This window comes from Zymoseptoria tritici, chromosome 10 (genome assembly GCF_000219625.1).
Source record: "Zymoseptoria tritici IPO323 chromosome 10, whole genome shotgun sequence".
NCBI classification, from domain to species: Eukaryota; Fungi; Ascomycota; class Dothideomycetes; order Mycosphaerellales; family Mycosphaerellaceae; genus Zymoseptoria; species Zymoseptoria tritici.
This window is the reverse complement of record NC_018209.1, coordinates 307,205-330,108: the sequence shown is the minus strand read 5'-3', so window position 1 is coordinate 330,108 and position 22,904 is coordinate 307,205. Positions and strand designations below refer to the sequence as shown.

The 22,904-nt window shown below is 54.5% G+C and overlaps 5 protein-coding genes across 5 annotated transcripts; 1 reads left to right on the top strand and 4 right to left on the bottom strand.

Moving 5' to 3' along the window:
• Positions 1-180: 180 nt before the first annotated feature.
• MYCGRDRAFT_101362 (guanine-nucleotide dissociation stimulator CDC25) lies at positions 181-4,040 on the bottom strand (the record flags this gene model as incomplete). Its single annotated transcript, XM_003848740.1, has 3 exons — positions 181-208; positions 275-3,051; positions 3,127-4,040. The coding sequence occupies 3 exons, from the start codon at positions 3,754-3,756 to the stop codon at positions 181-183; spliced, it is 3,435 nt and encodes a 1,144-aa protein (XP_003848788.1).
• A 4,915-nt stretch (positions 4,041-8,955) lies between these two features.
• On the top strand, positions 8,956-11,666 carry MYCGRDRAFT_48508 (uncharacterized protein; the record flags this gene model as incomplete). The annotated part of the gene is made up of 3 exons (XM_003849155.1): positions 8,956-9,115; positions 9,268-11,464; positions 11,519-11,666. The coding sequence occupies 3 exons, from the start codon at positions 8,956-8,958 to the stop codon at positions 11,664-11,666; spliced, it is 2,505 nt and encodes an 834-aa protein (XP_003849203.1).
• A 3,076-nt stretch (positions 11,667-14,742) lies between these two features.
• Positions 14,743-15,658, bottom strand: MYCGRDRAFT_62913 (uncharacterized protein; the record flags this gene model as incomplete). The annotated part of the gene is made up of 2 exons (XM_003848739.1): positions 14,743-14,909; positions 14,971-15,658. Coding segments are annotated over 2 exons (795 nt in total), but the record flags the coding sequence as incomplete, so codon positions are not given.
• Positions 15,659-15,921: 263 nt separating this feature from the next.
• Positions 15,922-18,545, bottom strand: MYCGRDRAFT_87701 (uncharacterized protein; the record flags this gene model as incomplete). The annotated part of the gene is made up of 3 exons (XM_003848738.1): positions 15,922-16,539; positions 16,687-18,468; positions 18,528-18,545. The coding sequence occupies 3 exons, from the start codon at positions 18,543-18,545 to the stop codon at positions 15,922-15,924; spliced, it is 2,418 nt and encodes an 805-aa protein (XP_003848786.1).
• A 225-nt stretch (positions 18,546-18,770) lies between these two features.
• Positions 18,771-19,799, bottom strand: MgEND1 (putative endo-beta-1,4-glucanase; the record flags this gene model as incomplete). Its single annotated transcript, XM_003848737.1, has 1 exon — positions 18,771-19,799. The coding sequence occupies one exon, from the start codon at positions 19,671-19,673 to the stop codon at positions 18,933-18,935; it is 741 nt and encodes a 246-aa protein (XP_003848785.1).
• Positions 19,800-22,904: the final 3,105 nt, after the last annotated feature.

The window sequence follows — 22,904 nt, the reverse complement described above, 5'->3', positions numbered from 1 at the left end:
CACCTCATCTGACAAGCATATCTAAGATATCCTCAGCCCACTCAATCGCTGCTTCTCACTGGAGAACATTCCCAGCATCGTGAGCAGAGACATGATCGATCTGCTGATCTTCGGCGTCGACGCGCCAGATGGCGGGCTCGATGAGTTCGGCGAGGATGGGTCAGAGTTGCGATCCTTGGACTACAAGAAGCCGGACTCTGACAACAACCTGAGAGACATGTTAGTTTTCGCAAGAACGTGACAGTGGTGGACATCGATATCGACATCGACTCACCTAGCGATCTTCTCGTCTTCCCGTTCTCTCGGCTCGACCTGCAGACTCCGCTCATACATCTCGTGGACATCGCCCGCACTTCGCATATTATTCGAAATGTAATCCTGCAGTTCCTGCACGGGTTGTAGGCCGTACGGCACATTTTGATACTGTTGGATGTCGCGGATGACCTCTGCCGTCTTGGCGCGCTTGGCGAAGTTAATAAGTTGTGTTCTCTTAATGAGACCGGGGATTCCGTCTTCGATGAATGTCAAATCTGTGAGGTAGATGCCGAAGAAGGGTATGCAGGGCGGGTTCGCTTTGTGGAGGGCTTCGCGATATTCGTTGAAATTCCTCGTGGAGCCCATGAGTTTGCGCATTGATTCGAGAGTTTGAGTGGTACGTTGGTTGACTTGAGACCAGGTTCGGTTGAGACGGTGGATGGGTGCTGAGCCGAGCGCGGAGATGATAGATGTCAGGCAGGAGAAGTTGTTGAGATTGCGGCATTTGTCGGCGATGGAGACGAAGTGCTTGATGACGACCACTCGTCGTTTGACGTCTGCTTGGGTGAGGATCATCTGCGCTACCCAGTTGGTGAGCTGATTGGAGTGCAGGATCAGTGATTTGACATTATCGGCTGGATCTGGCTCGCCGGGAGCCAGCTTCTTTTGCCATGTCTTGTTCAGACATTCGGTGGGTCTGATCTTTCCGTAGAGCTTGGACTCGATAATGGTCAATTGTCTCGCAAATTCCAGCGCATCGATATCGAGAAACTTGAGTTTCTTCATGTTCTTCGGCACGATGGGTTGCGGTGCTTGGGAATTGATCGTCAATACCAAGCGCTTGCTCGATGCGTCTTGACCACGCATTCTCTGCTCGATCGCGGTCATCAGTGGCCCGGCGCCTGGTGTACTGGTCGACTGCACTGTATCCTTCGCGAAAGCATACACTCTTTGCATCAGCTGCTGGCTTGCCTCGTCATTCGCTTCCATCCAGTAGTTGTCAAACCATGACTTCAAAATGTTGACCACACGGAACCTGATTGGCTTCTGCTTTCGATTGACCCACGTCTCGAGATCAGCACCTCCAAGTCCGTACGGAGGTTGGATGGTCCATCGCTTGACAAGCAACTCGAACAGTTCCGGTGCCGTGGTGAAGGAGCGGTATGTAAGCAAGAAAGTGTTGTTGAATGGCGAGTCCAGCCGGTCGTGCCGTGTGAGCTGCTCGACCAAGGCGATGAGCGTTCCGCCGCGAAGAATGGGTACTTCCGACTTGACATCGTATGCGATCTCACCCTCATAATCCAATCTCAAGTAGTCAGGCTGATCCTCGGACTCACGTCCAGGCAGCGGCGTTGCAGGGACTTCGCCGAAGAAGCGCTTGACCTTGGAGCTCTCTCCACTGACAATATCCGCCGGCGAACTCGTGCCTTCCGTAAATGACTTGGAGTGTCCAACCTCTGCCAGCTGCGGCCGCAGGTTGTTCGACCCGTTCCGCATGTGCTGTTGGTACGTCGCTCCACCATCCGTCAGGCGGTGCGGATTGGTTGTGCCCTCTCCCTGAGGCATGAGCTCGGAGAGGAGTTGCAGAGAAAAGAGGATTTGTGATGCAGTGGTGTCCAATTCTCGACTCACACTCTTGACTCGAGTCACGCGCTCTTCTAACGTTGGTCCCCTGGTCTCCGCCCACTCGTCCGCTAGTGGGGCAGCAACGGACTGACAAGCGAAGATGAGATCAGACGTTGAATCGTACAGTTTCTGCTTGTGTTCAGAGAAGTCGTTCAGCTGTGGTGTCTGAAATGTGTTGGTGAGAGGAGCAAAGTTGATCGACTCCACCGTGGACAGATACGGCCGGCAGACCTCGATGACCTGTTTGCCGGAGCTGCAGATTTTATCGCTGATGTGGCGATGCTTCTGCGGAGTGATCAATTTCTCGCGGAGCACCAGATGTTCGTCCAGGCGACGAATGCTAGACACTATCAGTCGTTTGAGATCGTCGAGGCGTTCCAGAAGGGCTGCATCCAATGTCGCATTAGGTTCAGCCGAGGTGTCAGCCTCCTCGTCCATGAAAGACATGGACGCCAAGTTGTTCCGCGGGTTGAGTCCATTGTTCTGCCAGCTGCCCGCCGTCTTGGAACCCGAGATAAAGCCCGGAACCAGACGTGGAATTTCTTCGCCGCGTTGTTGCCGTGCCACTTCGACAAAACCATACACGCCGTGGAGCACACCCTCAGCTTCCTGCAAGCACTTCTGATTTGAGTCTGGCGCCGGCCAATCTGCGGCGGCGATGTGTGAAGATAAAACGAGCTTGGAGAACCGTGACATCATCTCGCGGAAATGAGGATAAAGGGCCTTGTTCGTCGAGATGATGGAAGGATTTCCAGAATGGTTGTCGGTGGTGCCGGACCCGGCGGCGAGCAACAAACGGAGGTGGTCTGAGATGTCCTCGGCTTTGCGTACGTATTCGGAGCGGTCGCCGCGATTAATGACTTCGCGATATCGTTGCACTGCGCGCCGCATGTCTTCTACCATGGTATTCCAGGTCAAAGGAACGGCGTGGGCGTCGTCAAAGAACCTCCGAGGTAGTAATGAAAGGCTCGAACCGCCGGCAGGCGCATGGGCAAAAGAGGTGGCGGTAGTACCGTTCGGCGGCAAACCCTGCTGCATAGCGGATAGGGACAGGTTGTTGGCGTCGGTGAGATTCGTGCGCGAGCGGCTCATCGGAGATGGAGCGCTCAGAGAATCCATGGATGTTGCAGGTGACACTCCGTCGGACAGAAACGAACGCCTGCGTCGATGCTGACAGATTGGCCAGATTAGTGGGGGTGTCACGTAGATTGCGGTGAACGACACGAAGTGGTGGGTGTAACTTACCGTGCTTGAGGACTTTGATCCTTGTGCTACCGACGCGTCTTCAGCCTCGGACGCTGAGGCGTAGTCCGTATCTTCATCACGTTCGTAGCCCGCGGCCAAAAACTCCGCCGGCGGTCGCGTCTGTTCGGGGATATAAATGTTCGTGCGATCTCGTGGTCCGGTCTCGTTGGCGGATGTCGGCGCCTCCAAGGGCAACTCCATGGTGCTCTCGCCAGTCAATGTGTTGAAGTAGAATAGCCGACCATCTGGAGTGGCCTGTGGTATCCAGAACGCCGCCTCTTCCTGTGTGCTTGTTGCAGCTCCATCGCGATGCCCGTTGCTCGTCGCAGGAGTTGTGTTGTCATGTTCGCCAAACTCCTCCTCCGACTCTTCAGCCTCTGAATCTCCTGCCCTCCCATTCCTGCCATACGCGTTTGAGTCGGAAGGATGCGATACGACAGCGCAATAATTGCTTGGAAACCAGCCGCGAGTGCCATGTATAACGCCGTCCCACCATCCACTCTCGAGCTGAGTGATGACCTGAATGATGTCGCCCTGTCGGAAGCTCAGACTGGTCTGATCGTCGGCCTCGTAGTCGTACAGCGCGCGGACATACATCTGACCGGCGGGTTGTCCAGCGAGTCCATTCATGTTGTGAGAGCTCCGTGAGTGATTATGTCCAAGCTTTGTGTGGTTCTTCGGTGACTGCGGCGGCGCTCGTGTTGGTCAAGGCCAGAGCCGCACTGGTCTCCGGTCTCATTCAGCGAGGGTGTTATCGGTGGTCCGGCCGTGTGGTGGGTGTCGCTGAGGAATGTGGGTGCTGTCGGGCGGCCGGCCTGACCTTGCTGCAGCGCGAAGAGTCGGTGGCAGCGTCAAGCCTTCCGGAGAGGCCTTCGAAGCGCGGACAAAGATCGCAGAGCCGCTCGACGCCAATCGCTCAGCCGAACAGGTGATGTGCGGAAGCTATAGAGCAAAAGAGACGAAGAACAGGCGTCTTGAAGGTCCGATTGGCGGTCGACAGAGCGCCTGTTTCGTCCGAACCAAGCGGAGAAAGCCCACGTGACTGGACCGTGGTTTGGTCGATTCACTCCACTTTCATGCCTCACTTGATGATGTCGAAAAACATGAGTGCAGCGTTCGAAGCCGAAAATGAGACTGGTCACTTCCGAAACAATCGCTCGGTACTTGTATAGTTGTACTTGCCCAAACTACTTGTCACATACAAAATCCCGGATTGAATGCAAGCTGCCCCTCGATGGGTGACCGAGTCGAGACCAGGTTGCAGGGGCCGCCTTTATTTGGCGCCCCCAATTTGATATCCCTGAAGGACTGGAGAACGCGACATCACGCTCCGAAGCACCCAAATGGACGGATGGCTTCGCGCACACAGACCGGCATGACATTGGCAACATGCACGTCTCTCGCCGGCTCGCTGCAACGATGCCGCATGGCGACGTCTCATCAGCCGCGTTGGGCGCTGCGGGGTGTGCAAACGGAGCAAGGAAGTCCCCAGTAACGCTGAGCTCGAAAACTTGTAATTGCCGAGTTCATCGACATGCCGTAGGTTGATGCTCGGCTGGTGCATTGTTATTATGAGGCAATGGGTAACGAGGCATGCGGGCCCTCCAGGGTGAGTCGCGGGGCTCAACATGGATCATCGTCGAGGTCGAGCAAGGAAATTGACAGTTTATCTGATTAAAGGTCGATTACTTTGCAGTCGGAAAGTCTATTGGTCATTGATGGTACTGCAAACCCAGTCGACTTGCAAAGTGCAATCCCAGTCGACCTGGAAACCTGCCCCTCGTTTGCGGCCCAAGGATACCGTGCACAGAGTCTTGCGACTCGCGTACCAAGAACACGTGCAAGGCACCGGCATTCGCAAGCACCTTCGTGGAACACTGCGGCACCGACGACAACGACCACATGTTCTAGACCCGCGTCTACGTTGGATTGGATAAATACAGGGACCATGGAGGCGTCAGTCTCCATCTCCAGAGCAAGAATAAGTGCGGACATATGATCTTTCGCTTCTCCATCCATCGCGGGGTGTATCCCGCGACACACGTCGATTGAAGAATTTCCACGATGATCCTAGAATCGCAGGCTTGATGCCGAAGCAAAGCACATGGCAAGAGCCTCGCGATCGCCCCTGGGGCGGGTATTGCGGCATTCCGAGGTGTGCGTGAAAAGAAGCTCGCGAGTCCAGGAGGCGGTCGTTGCAAGTGAAAGAAGCGATGCATAGGGAAAGATTGCGAGAAGCTGATGCTTTTGGGCTCCGTTCCGGTACGGTCACTTGTGTAAGCGACGGAATCTGCCAACATGGGACGGAACATTGGTCTTTGCCGGAAAGCAGTGGAAAGTGGTGCAGTCTGCCGTCGTGCTGCTGTTGATCTCGTGCCGAAGGTCTCGATTCTAGGCCAAGAACCAGGCCTTGGACTACGGCTGATCTCGGCTCGATCTGATGGGCCGTTAGTTGGAAAGCTGAAGGTGGTGAAGTATATGCTGATGATGAACTCTCCAGGCCATCTACGCCGAACCACCATCCCCACTCGACTCCGGCAGCGCACATTCGGAGCTTTGTACTGCAGGTCGTATCGAGGGCGATACTCAAGCAACCCCAGCCCACCGGAAATCCGAGAGCGTCGGCGCTGCTAGGACGGACGGCCGTTGATGCAGTGCACACAATAAACAGAGTGGTGTCTGTCATGAGCTTGCTGGATTGTCGTGGATTGGAGTTGGGGTATGATCCAATCCTCGACAGTCTCGAGTCTGGCAGGATCTAGCTATCCAGCAGGGATCCAGTGGATATCCACGGTACTGACGACTCACCGAGAGGGAGACATCCTCGACGATACTGCCGGGATATTGCCTATTTCGTTGGAAAAAAAACCAAGAAAGCCAACCTAGTAGAGGATATAGTTGGATTTGGATCATACTCGAGAACATCCAATCCACGACACTAGGTTAGAAGGAAGATCCACGACAACTGTATAAGTTCCGATCCACGACAATCCAGTAAGGATCCAATCCAACAAGCTCACTGGTGTCTGTCCATCGCTCTCGTCTTGCCTCTCCAACTTCCACATCCGCACCTACCTTTGCGTTTAACTCCGTCCCGCGACCATTTTAACCAACTCTACCTCACGCACATTACATCACTCAACCCATCCCGCACGATGCAGCTCTCTGAGCACCTCCTCCTCCTCCCCGTCGCTCCAACCCACCTCCTCGCCGCCGTCGTCCAAATCAAACAAGACCCAATGGCGTGAAAGCGGCACTACTGCGCCATCGAATCGTCCAGAGCAGCGCAGGCTTGTCTCGATGCTGCAGTCCGAATCGTGAGTCCATCTCCTTCTTCTACTACAACACAGCCAACCAGGACAAATCGTCTGCTAATGCTTATACATGTTGAACAACAGGGTAAACCAGACGACACAGACTGCTGTATCCAATACACAGACCGAGCCTCTTACGAGCAGAATTGCGAAGTCGAAGGATTGTCAATATGGGAGTTGTTGGTCGAGACGGGGGGTTGAGCGATACGAAGAATTTGAAGAGTGGATGTTGATGAGGGAGTGGTGAGAGGTATATGGTTGGAGAGGAGAGGTTCGATGGATCGTATGGTCTGTATAGATGGGAAGTATTCATGGGCTGAGGGTAGATCTGTGATCTCGCTCGAACTGCATTGCATGTGTTGAACTTTGGTGGCTTGCAGTGGGCAGTCTGCGCGAGAGAACGGAGAGGTAACCCAAGGAGGTATATGTCTCCGCGAAACGAAGTCAGCGCTGGTTGACAGTTTCCGTTCCCTCTGACACGCACTGTGCCATCTAAGCCACCAAAGTTCGACGCATGCGGTGCAGTTTGAGCAGAGCCATGGAGGAAGGTAAGTCGAGTCCTGGTCCCACGCTACGAGATGCGAAATCGGAGAATCGCAGAAGTACACGCTGTATGTGTGACATGAATAGTGAGAAACTCTCCGAGCTAACACGCTCAACACGCTGCCCCTCGTTGTTTCAACGTGGGATGCACGGGTTGGAAAGGAGGGGCAAGAAAGCGAACGATCTGAAGTTCTGAACGTTTCATGCTCCATGCGAATGAACCTGTGAAAGGTGTTCAACGGGACAGAGCCAAGGCACAGTGTGCGCCTTGGTTTGATATCGCTCGACTCACGACTCAGCGCAAACATCCCACATATTTTCCCCGAGTCCTCCACAGCTCCACCGCCAGGACGAGGTGCCCCGTCGTGACGATGGTGTTCGTGGTGATGAACAGACGGGATTAAGATCGGACCGTCGGGCCCCGAGATTTAGTTCTAGTTTGATCAGTCTTGATCGGATCAGCGAACCTTCCTTTCTTCGACGATGCGCCATGACGGATGGTACTGCGATGTCATGGCGGCGTATGGGCCCACGGCGGCAAACACTCCATCGTCGAGAAGTACAAAGTGACCGTCGTTTGCCGATGGAAAAATGTGTAAAATGCGGTGGACATTTCCAAGAAGGCTCTGCGCCCGGATCTGATACAAGTCGTTCCCCGGAGCCTTTTGAGAATCGACCAGGACCGTGGCGGCGTAGGCCCGTCGCCAAGTGGGGCCGACGGCTAGTTGGTGGTTTCCTGCGCCGTTCCCAGGGGCTTGGGTCCAAGTGTTTGTCGATCAGAGAGGGATGTTGGTTGATGATGGGAGCAGTTGTTGGTGATGGAGGAGGTTGAGGATGGAGAACAGTCGCAGGATCAATGACAAGGTCATCAACCTAGTCAGTGACTGCCAGTATGTCTGCTTGGCCTGATGGAAAGCCTCGTGTTACTTGACAGAAACACGAGGCCGTGGCCAAGATGGGCAACTGGAGGGGCTCATGTGGCTGGGAAAGCGTGACGAGGGCAAAAGTCAAACCGCCCTTTTTCAGCCCCCCTTGCCCCGCTTCATATGACCATGCAAGTTTCAATTTCACTGCCGGCGTCGACTCCTGTGGCGATGCGGTGAAGTCTCGTCTTGATAGGTGTGGAGGCAAGCGGTCCAGCGTTTGCGACAACATGGTCGTACAGCGAGGAAGTCGTATCCACAGAGGAGCCTCGAAGGCGAGTCCGTTCACTCGTGCCAGCGCATCGAGGAAAAAGGCCTTGTTTCCCGCATGTCAGATCTGGACCAAGTCCCGAAGAGTTTGTCGTAGAAGGCGTTTGCGGGACGCTCTGCCCGAACCTTGCTATCCATGCCGCAGCGAGTAGCATGCGTGAACGGTATGGTTGATCTATCCCACGCTGGAGGAAGAAGCTCTTGTCATGAGAAACAGGAACAGGCGTACGAGGTCAACAGCAACTACAGCATCCATCAATCAATCAGTTCAAGACCATGTCCCTCCCTCCCATCCCATCAAATGGACGTGTAATCTATCACAAATGCAAGTACGGGTAAGCGAATCGGTTAGCGGCTGGAACCATTTTTAGGAAATCCACGTCGAATCGCGGGGGGCACGGCCTTGAGAAACGGGCGAGGCTTCTCGACTTCCGTCCCCTCCTCCTGTCAAGATTCATCCCACTGTCCGACTCGACTGTCTCTGCCCGCTCTCCCTCCCCCTCATCAACACCACCATCGGAATATCATCGACCACCTCGCCCCCGCTTCCTTCACCGCGCGAGACGGTGAATATTCCATCCATCCATTCATCCTCGTCGTCCGTCCTGCCTTGGCGCCCGCGCAAACCTCTGCCGTCCATGCTCTTACTCGTAATGAGCCCATCGCAAACCCATCGACAACATACCTCCACGCATTAACACTGCCGTACCGCTGGCTGCATCGGGCGCATTTCAACACCGCCATCCTCGAGCCCATCCAGCACCAGCGACCTGTCCACCATGACCGACGTTTCGCCCACCGTCGACTCCACGTCTCCGACGACCACGAACCGCAAAGCCTCGACCGGAGAGGCGAAAGAGAAGGAGAAGCGCTACAAGTGTCAGTTCTGTAATCGCGCATTCTCGCGCTCAGAACATCGTTCGCGCCATGAACGTTCTCGTAAGTATAGTCTGCACTCTCAGGGTTCCCCTCCATTCAAGCGTCGCGCGTTCGCGGGGAGGACGTGTGAAGCTCTTGATGGGCAAAGTGGGCTGGCGGGGCACAATTATTGCGAGGAATATCATAGCTGACCATCGTCTTTCATCATGCAGATACCAAGGAACGACCGTTCAAATGTTTGAAATGTCGTAGCACGTTCGTTCGTCGCGATTTACTCCTCCGCCACGACCGCACCGTCCATGCGAAAGATGGCGGCGTACCACTTCAGAGTGAAGCCAAGCGTCGCAACACCGGCAACACCAGCAAAACCGCGCAGAACGCCGATGTTGATGTCGATGTCGATGTCGATAAACTGCCTGACCTCGACGATGATGCCGGTCTCGATCAGTTCACCGATGCCGGGAATCCGTTCGATGTCGAGCAGGCCGCTATGCTCATGCACAACTTCCAGCAAAAGGCTGCCATGTCAGGCCAGGACCAAGAATCCATCCACAACGAGCCTCTCATTGCTCCACACGTTCCTCAAATGATGGAGCCGACGATGCCATCATATCCCGGATCGATGACACTGCCGCAAATGCACGGGTGGGACCAAATGCTGCCTCAGAACATATCCCAAGCAAAGGCGTCGTCGATCACATCCAGCGGCGATGCGCACAACGACTTGCTGCAGTTTCCCACCACCGGCTCTCTGTCCGGCGCTTCTAACACGCTGCCGCCATTGATGGAACGCACACAAAGTCAGCAAGATGGTCTTCCAAATTTCACAACATCATCCATCATGGGTGCGGGTCTCTCCACTCCCGGTGCATTGTCGCCCTTCCCTTCCATGATGGGCCCAGTCTCACCCGTCGACTATCGAAGATCTCCCGGGCCAGCACAACAATGCACCATGGCCAAGGCTCCGCAAGTCGAGACCGATGATCAAGTCACACGCATCATGGAAAACATCCGACGATGCGACCGAGAAGGTGCGCTCTTGGATACATTCCGTCTGCCGCAGGTCTCGGTACTAAACCGCTACCTGTCGACATACTTCAACTTCTTCCATCACCACTTGCCATTTATCCATCCATCATCATTCAAGCCGGCAATAGTGTCAGCGCCGCTTCTACTGGCTGTGCTGTCTATCGGCGCATTGTACACTTTCGAGCAAGACCAGGCATACATGCTTCATATCGGATCCAAGGTCCTCGTCACGCAATTCCTCCAGAAGAAGGACAACTTCAGCTCGCGCAAGTGTCCTCTCTGGATGATGCAGAGTTCATTACTCAACATGAGCTTCGCCAGCTGGAGTGGTGATCCAAAGGGTCTAGAATGGGCGTGCTCGATCAAATCACTCCTCGCCAACATGGTCGCCGGTAACAGGTACGAGCTTAAGCTGCGGACAGAGGCGAGAGAAGGACGCCAACCAACGCACGAAGAGTGGATCGAGGACGAAGGCTGCAGGCGGACATACTATGCCGTCTACATATTCTTCGGTCTTCTGACGCTGACGTACAACCACACTCCGGCGATAAGCTTCAACGAGTTTGACACTCTAGAACTGCCGTCCTCCGAAACCCTCTGGAATCTGGAAGCTGCAGACAGTGACAGCTGGAGCGACAACCTCACTGCATCGACTATCATCACCTTCCGAGAAGCACATGATGCGCTCTTCCAGGGCGAGTCCGCTCGGTATAGTGCATTCGCGACTCGCGTCATGGTCAACGCACTATTCCTCGAGGTCTGGTACCACAAGCGCAGTCCCGAGGCTCTGCAAGATGTCGTTACGGAGTACAAGCTTCGACTGGCGCTCGATACCTGGGAACAATCCCTTGACATCTGCGAGCCCGAGACTGTTGTCGTGCAACTAAGCGCACCTCACAAAGGCCACCCGCTCATCTTCAACGCCATGGCGATGTACCGAAATACTCGCGCAAGACTGTTGGTCGACCTCAAGAGTATACAGGAAGCCCTTCGCTACCACGACTCCTACGAGGTGGCTGCAGCGATGACCCACGCGCGTGACAAGGTCAAGCGAAGTGCTGAAATGCTGAACGTCATTCAAAACTGCTTCGACTGCATTGAAGTTGCGGCGTTGCAGGGCATCCGTTGGGTCGCCAGAACATCGGCTACCAACTGGAGTATCGAGCATCCCTTGTGTGGTCTTGACCTGATTGTCATCCTCAGCTTATGGCTCTGGCGTGTTGAACACGACGACGAGCCGGCGACTGAGGATGAGAAAGTCATGTATCAGAAACTGCGAAGTCTGTTCGACGACGATACTGTCGACGGCTTTGGCCAGAAGCTCAGCTCGACGGTGGCAAGACTTTGGGGTAGTATGATTGATGAGGTCGTCGTTTGGGGGTGAGTCTGATCGTGCTCCATCTCATCCTTACATTCACTAACATGTCATCCCAGCATCACCAAACTCATGGGCGAATCCTTCAAACTTCACGCACAAGCACTCATCGGCTACGAGGACGCATTGTTGACCGAGCAAGCCAACAATTCGACTTCCGTGCCAGCAGTCATCGCTCCCCACGCCACCGAAGTCGCAGCCTACTGACTGCAACAACACACTTGACCGGCAACCCTCCCACACGAGCGCGCCATTGTACCACCACCATCTCCTCTTGTCTTCTCTCTTTCGGCGTTCACACGGCACACGGCTTTACTGGACGTAATCACAAACAGCAACAAGGAACAGCGTCTCTCGTTATCAGCAGCAGCAGCAGCAGCTGTGGTCCATCCTCCCGCCTCTCTCGACGAGAGCAATATCCGGATGGACCTCAGCACCACAAACACTCGACGCTACTTCCGTCATCTCACAACTTAATCACTATTCGAACTATACCGTTCAAAACTCCCATCTCGAACCCGGCTGGTCCGTGGAGATTATCTCTCATCACCGGATCACCAGCGGCTATCACCACGATCGGAGACCACTCCTCCCTCTCGGTCCTCCCTCTACTCTGCGTTCCTCTTTTTCCGCGTTATATACCATGTGCGACTGGGCATTTCTTCATTCCTGCTTTACTGTATTTCTTTCGGAGTGTCTCTCTCATCCCATCCAAACGTCCACATCCGTCGGCAGATCAGCGGATCGACCAGTTTGGAAAGAGTGGAGACGAGACGGGTGTCACGGAGCATAGCGTGGGAAACAAAATCTGGGTCTTTGTCTTTGTTTTTGCTTTCTCCTTGTCTGTAGGATCAGGAGAGAACGTGTGCGTGGGTGTGTGTATCGGTTGAGCTGGAAACTTTCAGGACGGTCGGAAGGAAGGAGGAAGGGAGGCACGGCTGAATCGATAGGAGAGAGCCAAATTGTACTTTTTGAATCTGTCAAAGAGTCTCTCCTCGCGTCGTTGATTCGTATATGTGCCGCTAAAAGTCATATCCACCTGGTCTGGTCCTTTCCCACAATCACATTCCCGCAAAGTCTCTGGAGACCCCTCGATGCCTCGATCGCTCACGCTCCCGTCGAAGTCGCCACCCCTCCAGAACGAGTGACTCGATAGACCGTCCTCGTGATGCGCGTCGCGGGTCCCGTCATGACGTAGAAGAGGTGTTGGGGAATGCTGTTCGCTGAAGGTGTGGCTGGAGGTGCGGTGGGTAGAGGAGTTGGTGGAGGTGTACCTGCTCCGTTGCTGTTGCCCGCGCCATTGCCATTGCCATTGCCATTGCCGACTCCATTTCCGTTGTTGACGCCCGATGCCGAGTTTGAGCCAGAATTCGAGCCCGCGTCCGAGGTGCCCGCGCCTGCATTGCTTCCAGATCCTGAGCCTGAGCCTGAGCCTGCGTTTGAGCTTGAGCCCGCGACTGGAGAGCCCGAGCCAGCACCATTTGCGGATCCTGATCCTGATCCTGAAGTAGAGCCAGAGCCAGAGTCTGAACCAACGCCCGCAGCAGTCGGCGTCACAACTCCAGTATTCGCAGGCCCCTGACCAATCGTACCCAATGTCGCTTCAGTACCCGCCGGCATTCCGGATTGCATCGAAACCGGCGCCCCTGACTGAGCACCTGTCGACAATGCTGAGGCGGGTCCGACACTCGTTGACATCGACGCTGTCGACAATGCTGACGCAGCTCCGACACCCGTTGACATCGACAATCCGGCGCTTGTTCCCACTGCATTCGACGACGACGATCCAGTCCCCACCGTCATCGGAATCTCAGTCCCATTGCAAGTCCCCGGTACAGTCATCGGCACACTCGTGCCAGTGCCAGTCAGGATCGTCGACCCGGCACCAATCGTTTCGCTTCCCATCATAGGCACCCACTCCATGCTCGTCCCATTCCCACACGTCGCAGCACCTGTTCCGCTGCCATTCACAGGCATGGCGTACATCTTCACGACTTCCACTTCCGTGACTTCGACCACTGGTTGGATCATGCGATTGACGATCTCGGTTGCCATACCGAAGATGAAGCCCGAGTCGGAAGTCGTCGAGAGGAGGTTCGAGAGCGTGGCTGCATCATCCAAAACAGTCAGCATCCCTTCAGTCGCGAGTATATTGCATTCATGATTGTCGAAACATACCAACATCCTGCCTCCTCCCCACCCCCGGCCCACTCCTCCCCAACGTATCCCCCAAATTCAACCCGGGAATCAAATCATCCAGTCCCGAAATGACCCTCGCGAGACCTCGACCGATATTGAAACGGATCGCAATGAGCACTTTGTCGGAAGAGATGTGCGTGAGCGTGAGGATTCTGTGTTCGACGGAGTTGTCGCCGGGAGGTGGTGGAAGCCATTGGATGGTTATGACGAGTTGTGGGAGACCGAGAGCGCTGAGGAGGGGGTTGGTGGCGGGTCGGAAGGCGTTGGGTTTGAATGCGTTTGGCGCGATGGTGGGGGTGGGGAAGGGGAGAGAGATGGGGAGGGAGAGGGAGGGTAGGGAGGGGAGGGATGGTAGCGTTGGGAGCGTTGGGAGTGTGAGCGCTGTTGGTAGTGAGAGTGCTGACGGGAGAGAGAGCGCTGTTGGTAGGGTGGGTATAGAGAGGACGTTCGGAGCTGAGGCTGAGTTGGATGGCAGAAGTGCTGCGGGCGGCGCGCTTGTCGTCGACGGTGAGGAGCCGAATAAAGCCGAGAGTATTTGTGCGTTCGAATGGGCGACGAGGTATGAGGCGAGAGGCACTATGATGTAGGCGAAGGTTCTCATCTTCCTTGTCAATTGGTATCGTGTCGTATTGTATCTGAATCTGTTTCTGAGGTTGGTGATCGTGAAGGCAAGATGCAGTCGAATGAAGTAGTGTGCTGAGTATGCTGATGCTGCTCAAAAGGGTGCAGAGGTATGCGTTGCTGTATGTTTGCTTTGTATCGTGTTGTTGGTTAGTAGGAGATGTAGAACGTGAGAGGGATTTGAAGGACGATGTTGACAAGGTCGGATAGCACGATGCACTTTCTGCATGGCTCTATTGCCACCATACGCCCTCTTGCCTCGACATGCTCTCTTGCCTCAGCTTGCGCCGTCTTGGAAGGACCTTTCAGCGAGCATCCTGGAAGCAGCAAGGCACGTTCGAGGACAGCTCTTCGTCCTTTGCTCATCGTCCATCTCTCGGGTTTGCAGTCGGCGATTTGCACCATCTGGATACAATTCTGGCAAATTCAGCGCTCCCAGTAGCGAGCAATCAATTCACAACTTCTTCGTCAATGTTCCAATGACATGCGGCACTGTATCGTACGGTCCTTCACCCGGCCCTGCTCGCAGATCGACAGACTCCCACTCTCCAGCCTGAAGTAACCACTCGTCCGTCGGCCGCGTAATATTGCAGCCATTGAAGAAATGCGGCCAAATGATATTGACGATCTCTGCAACACATCGTCAGTTCTGCCCTCAGTCATCCATCCATCGCAAGAAAAGAACACCCACTCTGCCAATACCCCACAAACTCACTCTGGTACTTCGTCTTCACATGCTCATAAACCAACCACTTGCCCCCCGGTTTCAACAACGGATACAGCTCCTTGATAATCTTCTCCGGCGTCGGAATCGAACACAAACACTGCACCGTCACAATCGTATCCACGCTCCCCGGGTCCAGCCCTCCCTTTGTCTGCAATTCCTCCGCCCCACATCCAATCACCTCATACACCTCCCCCAGTCCCGCTTGCACCGCATTCCGTCTCAACTCAGCATGCAAGTCGACATTCGGCTCCACGCCGTAGATTTTCGTGATATCCGGGTTGGCCGCGCGGGCGAAGAGATACAACCATTGTCCCGAGCCCGGGCCGATGTCGAGACAGACTCCTCGCGCGTTGTTGCGGAGTAAAGGCATGACTTTTTGAGCCGCATTCTCGCGCGACCTCGGCCCGAACCAAATCCAGAAACGCGCGAACCATATGTCTTTGAAGGTGGAGGGTGAGAGGAGGACGGAGAGTTGGGAGGTGCGGAGGAGGTGCAGGATTGTGGGGAGGATGTAGTAGGCTGAGTAGGAGAGGAGGAGGAGAGGGCCGAGGAGGTTCATGGGTCCGGCGGGTTGGGGAGGTGGCGGCGCCATGGTGGAGGGGTCTGATGGTGGACGAGGAGACTTCTTGGTTGAGACTTGGGACTCGATTGTGATGCGGTAGAAAAGGAAGAGTGAGGTCGAGGAGTGAAGGTTTTGTGCGACCCCACCTTGATACTTATACATGCCTCGCTTATGCTGGCCGATATCCGATTGCCCGATCAGGCAATCGGATCAGGCGGCGATGGTGTGAGGAGGACACCATGTCGCTGGCATAGTCGAGACGATTTCAGAGACCAGGACAATGAAGCATAACCTGACATGATCAGAATATCAAGGCGGCACTTCACATTCCCAATGCCGTTTACATAACCCATCTACCTCTTCTTATTCCTCTTCTCCGCCCTCTTCAATCCCCTAACATCCTTCTTTAACCTCGAATCCACCATCTTATACTTGCCCTTGACACCTCTAGGTCTGCCTTGACCCTTATTGTGTCCTCCCGCACGCACCACACTAACAGTCTGCTTCTTCTTCGTACCCTTCTTCGCCTTGGCCATCAGTTTCTGGATATTGCTCGCCTTGTCCCTCTCACTCGCGTCTCCGTCTTCCGCTAAGCCTTCGCTCTTCTTCTTCAGCTTTTCCAATCGTCGAGCGGTGCGGAGGGTCTTGCGCGCTTTCGCCTCGCGGACCTTTTTGATAGGTCGGGCGTTCAAGGCGCGAAGCTTCTCTTTGATGGCTGCGGCGGCTTCTCCAGAAACTGGTCGTTGGGGGCGAGAATGCTTATTCTCGTCGTCGAGGAACCATTCGGGCAGACCGTCGACGTCGCGGAGGGTGAAGCGGTTGAAGTTGTCGTCGAGGAGTTGTTGCTTGGTGACTTTGCCTGTTGCCAGTTGATGTGCGAGAGTCATGGCTTCGGCGGTGATGATGTCGATGTTTGGACGGGTAGGATCAGCGCCGTCGGCGAGAGGCTTGGTGGTGCCCTCTTCCCAGTCCTCTTCTTCGACTTCCGGAGCGGAGGGCACAGCTTCGATGGAAGACGTGTCTGAAGCATCGTCGGCGATATCTTCGTACATCTCCTCGTCTTCATCCTCGTCTTCTTCGTCCTCGGCGGCGGCATCCTTCAATTCAGGCGAGTCAACGTCAACACCGCTGTCTCTGCCCTTGTCTGCATCAGGCTCATCATCCTCCTCGTCATCCAGTCCGTCAATACCCTTGAAGATGTCCTGCTGGAAGAAGCTCGCAGCACGTCGTGTGAGACCGCCCTCTTTCATATCCTTGCCTTGAAGATCCGTCAACAGCCCATCTCCAACATCTTCGTGATCGCTGTCCGAGTCATCCTCGTCTTCAAGAAGGCCATCGTCACTGTCCTCAGACCCTTCCTTGCCCTCAGCATCGAAGCCTTCAAACTCCTCCTCGATGTCATTGCCACGAGCAAGCTTGCGTGCACGCTTCGCCCTGGCTTTGGTATCGCGATCTTCCTTCTTCTCCTGGTACTGCTCGTACATGCTGTCCAGTTCACGCTCAAGCAGATCGCCGTCTTCGTCCTCTTCCTCATCGCTGCTCTCCTCCTTTGGCTTCTCCGGCTCGACCGCAGTGTGCATGCGACCACGAATGATAGCTTGGCGGACATCCGAACCCTTGTCGACATCCTTCAATCGGAAGACTGCATCGCTGCCTTCGGGTCCGCCAGCTTCGATACCGATCTCAGAAGGAGTCGTCATACCCATCTGCATGCGCACAATCTCCTTTTGCTTCCTCTCGTTGTCCTTCCTCCGGTCCTTGCGCTTCAGCTTGTTCTGTGTATCCTTCAGTGCGGCGATCTCCTCTTGCAAACGCAGCTCGTCGTCCATGCTCTCAACGACAGCCACCTCTTCTCCTGCCGCATCTTCCGCCGCCTTCTCAGCTTCCGCCTTCTCTTTCTCAGCATTCGTCTTCTTCACTCTCATTCCGAAGATGTCCCGAGCTTTCAATCTCCATCGAAGGAGAGTCTTGAACTCCTTGCGACCCAGCACCTTGAGATCCTCGCAGCATATTCGCACCTCATCGGTTGTCTCCGGCAGTTTGTCAAGCGCCGCCTGCGCAATGTCGCCATTGGCTTCCTGTCGGAAATGCAGCTTGTTCATGCTTCCCAGCACTGCGATCGGATCATTCGTCTGAATGAACTCGCTCGCCGAGCATTCCTTGAATTGTGTCCAGTCGCCCTCCTCGTAACCATCTCTCTTCCTCTTCTTGATCTCCGGATTGAAGACCTTGGCCTCATTATTCGGCGCCGACTCTTCAATCTCGGAAAAGGCGTGCTGTGGGTCCAAGAATCGAGGATCGAGGTGCTTCGGCGCTTTGTATCCGCGACACACATAGAAAGTCTCGGCGGAGACATTTCGGCTCGATGGCGGCTTCGTCTGCTCAACCTTCGCGAAAAGCTGCTTGAAAATCCACTCCAACTTCGCACTATCCTTGCTCCTGAACACCTTCGTCACAAACGTCCCATTCGGCGCCAAAAACTCCGTCGCCAATTTCAACGAACACAGCACCAGCTCGTTCTGCGAGAAAGCATCCTGCACCCAAGCGGTACCCACATTGGGCGCACCGTCGTGGATGACACAGTCGGCCTTCCAAGTCTTGAGATGTCCCCGAATGATCGCTCTCGTCTTATCGGTTGTGATGTCGCCCTGGAAGGTAATCGCCTTCGGGATGGGTTTTATGGGAGCCAAGTCCACTCCGACGATGAGCGACTTCTGTGGCATGATCTCCGCCGCCACTTGCAGCCATGATCCGGGCGCGGCGCACAGATCGATGAGACATTTTGCGTTCTGGAGGAAGGAGTACTTCTTGTTGAGCTGGATCAACTTGAAGGCGGCTCGGGCACGGTAGCCCTTTTCTTTGGCGAGATAGTAGTATTTGTCGAGACGACCTTTGCCGTGCTGTGGGGGAGGATTGTCAGTATATGAGGGGTACGTCTGAGGAGTTCGTATGGCTATACCTTCTTCTGAATCGCCATCTTGCTGCTCTGTCTTATGAGAAAATGATCAGAGACTGCGGATGGTGTTGTTCACTCGGGCGATCGTCTTGGATCTGAAAAAGTTGCGGAGGCGGGCAGGGTTCAAACGCTTGGCCGGCGGAATCAGCTCCGTCTCACTCGCTCTCAAATCTTCTCCACTCTGCGCTGAACACCCTTGACACCTTGCGAACCTTTACAATACATGGAACATGGTCTGGATCAAGCACACAACGGAAAGACGACAATGACAAGAGAAGTTCGTTATTCGTTACTCGCTATGCTAATCTGCAATCTGGTCCACCAAATCCGACCGTTCACGTCCGCTCGACCAGCACTTTACCCGATGACCGACCCTGCCCGCAGCGATGGCCATGCCGTCGACTCCACTCAGTTGACCTTTGCGGTCCATTTGGAAACATCAAAGGTCGTCTTGGAACCAGTGAAAGGCTCAGTGCCGAATTGGAAAGTGATGAGATTCTGGCTCGAAGCCGGGAAACCCTCCGCAGAAGTCATATGGTTGAAGAACGACTTGATGTCTCCATTGAAGTTGGCCTGCGTGCTCTGCGCAACATAGCTGTACACCTTCATCGGGCCGTTGAGGCCGTAGTACAGGTCCCAGTTGATGCCGCCAATGTTGACCGAGTACTTCTTGCTTCCGATGGGACCGACACCATTGTACCGAGCGAGCCAGACCATGAGCTCGTAGTCCCCGGTATAGGTCGCATGGTTGGGATCCGCCGCCGTGAAGAGATCGTACGCCACATTGCAGCGGGCGGCGGGGTTGTTCATGGACCAGGCTGCCGTGGAGGGCATGGAGTTGATTTGCGAGACGGGTTTCTTGGTGAAGCCTTCGAGGGCGGAGAAGGCGTAGCTCTTGACGTTGTTTTGGCCGCCGTACCATTCCCAGGTTGTGGACCATACGACGCCGCCTGAGGAGATGCTGTTGACGGCGCTGCATTGCGATCCGCTGGTTGCGGCGTCCTTGCCCCAGAGGTTGTTTTGTACGCGGTATCCGCTGTTGGAGTAGCCTTCTTGATTTGTGCACATGTTGGTTGGTGCTGCTCTGCTGGCTGGAGCTGCCATGGCGAGGCCTGCAAGAAGCAAGACGTTGAGTTTTGTGGCGAACATTGTTGAAGAGTTGATTGGTATGTTGGTGAGGTGATAGGTATGTTGGAGAGGTGCCGGATGGTGAAGAGGCAATTGGTATATTGGATTGGTGATTGGTATGTTGGAGTGATGCTTGGTATGTAGTTGCTTGACGATGGTGAAGTGAAAACTATCGGTACCACCGTTGGAGTTTCCACTGACCCTATATACCCAATTCCTTCGCCTAAAGTCCTAGCGATGGATGCCAGGTGGTATCCAATATCGGCTGCTTCGAATAAACGAGCTTCAACAGAACCCGTCGGCTGGACCACGCATGTGCAATTCGATTGGAGGAGAAAGTTTCTGACCTTGTAAAAACGCCTCCATACATCCAGAACCTGGAAAAAGAGGATGAAAGTGAGACAACCACCACTCCCAGACAAATGGTCGATCTACGCTTAATCAATATATGCCATGCCACAATTACTGCTTCCGTTCAAAAGAGGCGGTCGTGGCGGTCGGTCTTGGCCGATCTGGCCTTTTCTCAGCTTTAGATTCTGCAAGCCTGGAACATTATATGTGAGACATTCACCACGATGGAATTTATTCTCCGATGGTCTGGACTTTGCGACGTTTGCAAATCTTTGTCTCAGCACGGAACGAGCATTCCGGATCGTGAGAACAGGTTCAGTGGTACACGGCATGTCGAAACAATACCGATACCAAGGTACGATTGTATATCGGAGGAATCAAAAGTAGAACAGATTGGTTCCCATATCTACATCAAACACGCTAGTATACCTGCATGCATAAACTGATCGAAAGAAGAAGGAGCTTTTAACTTTCCAGCGGCTAGAACACCGGCATTGGCCGGGGTACGGGTTAAATTCGCTAGGGTTGGTCCTATGTTTCCGTGGCGTGAGGTTATGCTTCAATAGACAGTTTCGGCAGGTCTGGTTGGAGCGCGGCTAGCCCTACGGCCAGACGACTCTGACAACTCCGATCTGGAGAAGCAATAAAAGTCATGAACCAGAGAGGCCGAATCGAGTCTACCACGCGGCATGTGAAGGCCACAGCGGTCCACGCAAGGCTCTTTGCAGCCTAGTACTCACCATTGCTGGGCCTGGCCCATACCAAAGCGGCTGGACATGGCAGATGTTGTAGCTTTGCCCGAGGTGTCTCCATCCATCATGCAACTCCTCTTGAAGCACGTGGACCACAATGAATACCCGAGACCGCCGAAAGATCACAGGACAACAATGATGGACATGAAGACTGTTTTACCGGCTGTATCGACGACATTACCCGCATTCACGCGGAGGAAGGCACGCATGATCAAAAGAATGCCTCGGGGTCCTCGAAGGTCCACTCAAATCTGATGCTGGCCAGAATCTCTGCCATCTGGCGCTGAAAGGATATCATGGATCCTTCGACCGTGCCATCCAGGATCAGTGGATCATACGCAAGCTGCCCATCGTGAAGAACCGCCTAGGATTCTCCGTTCTGCACCGGGATTGGGGATTCGGCTTCTTGTCGCTTCTTCTGAAGCCACGCGTCGGTGTTTTGGAAGAGGTTCTTTGTCTCGGAGTTGACGATGGCGCTGTCGGCCGCTTGAATGCCGGCGTTGATCTGCGAGGGTTTAGTAGATGTCACGGTCGATCAGCATGTACAGTACTCACAGCATCCCACAGCTTCCATGCCTTCTGCAGATCCGCATCGATGTTGTGAGCGTGATTGAACCAGCGCTTTATGTCCGATCGCCGATCCGGTGTATTCGAAAGCTCGTCAAGATGGCTCTTCACCACGAGAGCCAGACCGATGTCAGGCTCCTTGCCAAAAGGTAGTCTTCCGCCGACGTCGGTGTAATCAGCTGTGTCTCTTATACGTACAGCGCTCCCACTGAGCATCATGTTGCACGCATGTACTTCTGCAAGATCGCGGAGACTGTCCCGCACGGCGGCGGCCAACTGTTGAAAGGCGAGGAGATTACGCGAGAGAGGACCTGTGTAGCCAATCTGCTCATGCTCGAAGGTTCCGAGGCAGGCGATGCGGCTGATAAGGAGAGTGTGCGCCTTGTCAGCCTCAGTCCCTCGCAACGGTGCTCCAGAGTATGGCGGAATTGGAAATTGCTTGGCGTTGAGCAGGTCGAGGCGGAGGAGCTCGAAAGCGACGAAGATGGATTCCTCGGCTTCATTGGGAGGATTTGTGGCTCCAAGATACTTATCACTGCTGGTATGGTCGAATGCCGCCTTGAGAGCTTTACCCCATGCCGAGAGGGTGTGGTTCGAGTTAATGTAGCCTCGGTCTTGCAGGAAGCGCCACATCGTGTTGGACAGAAGCTCGGACGGCTTGCTGATGACAGAGTGCTCGCCCTCCTTGCGCGGCGTGACTGTCTTCTTAGCCAGTGCATCGTCCGAGAGCACTGCAATTGCGTATTGGATGGGCGATTGGTTGAGCTTGATCGACTTGGCTTCGGCAGACTGATTGGCCAAAGAGTCCCTCACATGCCAGCTCTCAGCATCCTTCGTGATGGTGTCTTGCGATGGATCCTTAATTCCCAGAGCCTTCTTATTGCTCTCATTGAACCAGCAGACGAGATTGACATCCTGCTTGTGGAAGTATCGGTGCAGACGGTTGGTCAGCACAGTGAGCGATCGAGCTCGCAGTGGCCGTAGTTTGTCCTGCACGAGGTCTTGGTACGCTTTTGAGGTGCCTCCGTCGAGAGGAGGTGTCTCGAGGATTTCCTGTCTTGTCCGCCAGTTTAGGATGCGAGACCCAATTAGACCATGCGCGTGGTATGCCATCAGCTCCTCTGGCAGGCGTGTGTTGATGAATTCGTGAGTATCGCTTGGCGCGTTCTCAAAGTCCAGCTGTTTGATCTCGCCATTCTCATGCAGTACCACCATGTGCTTGACTGCAAATTTTGCTTTCCGGAACAGAGCCAGGTACTCCTCGTCCTTGGACTGCAGGCAGGCAAGATGGCCGTCTTGGTTGGCTCTGTTAAGGACCGTCCGCGCGGCTACAATCTTTGGGATTGGTGCATCGATGTCGATTTCAGGCATCGTCGCCAAAATGCTGGATCCAGACAAGAGACATAGGTCAACGAATTGGTGTTGCTTAAACATGAGCTTGCTGAGAACTTGACTCAGCTCGATCCAGGAGGCCTTTTTGGTATCCCAGTCGAAATGTGTGACGACCTTGTCCGCGCCGAACACTAAGCATGATGCCGAGCCATAGCAAGCAGAGATGTAGCCTTCCTGATCCAGGTAGACC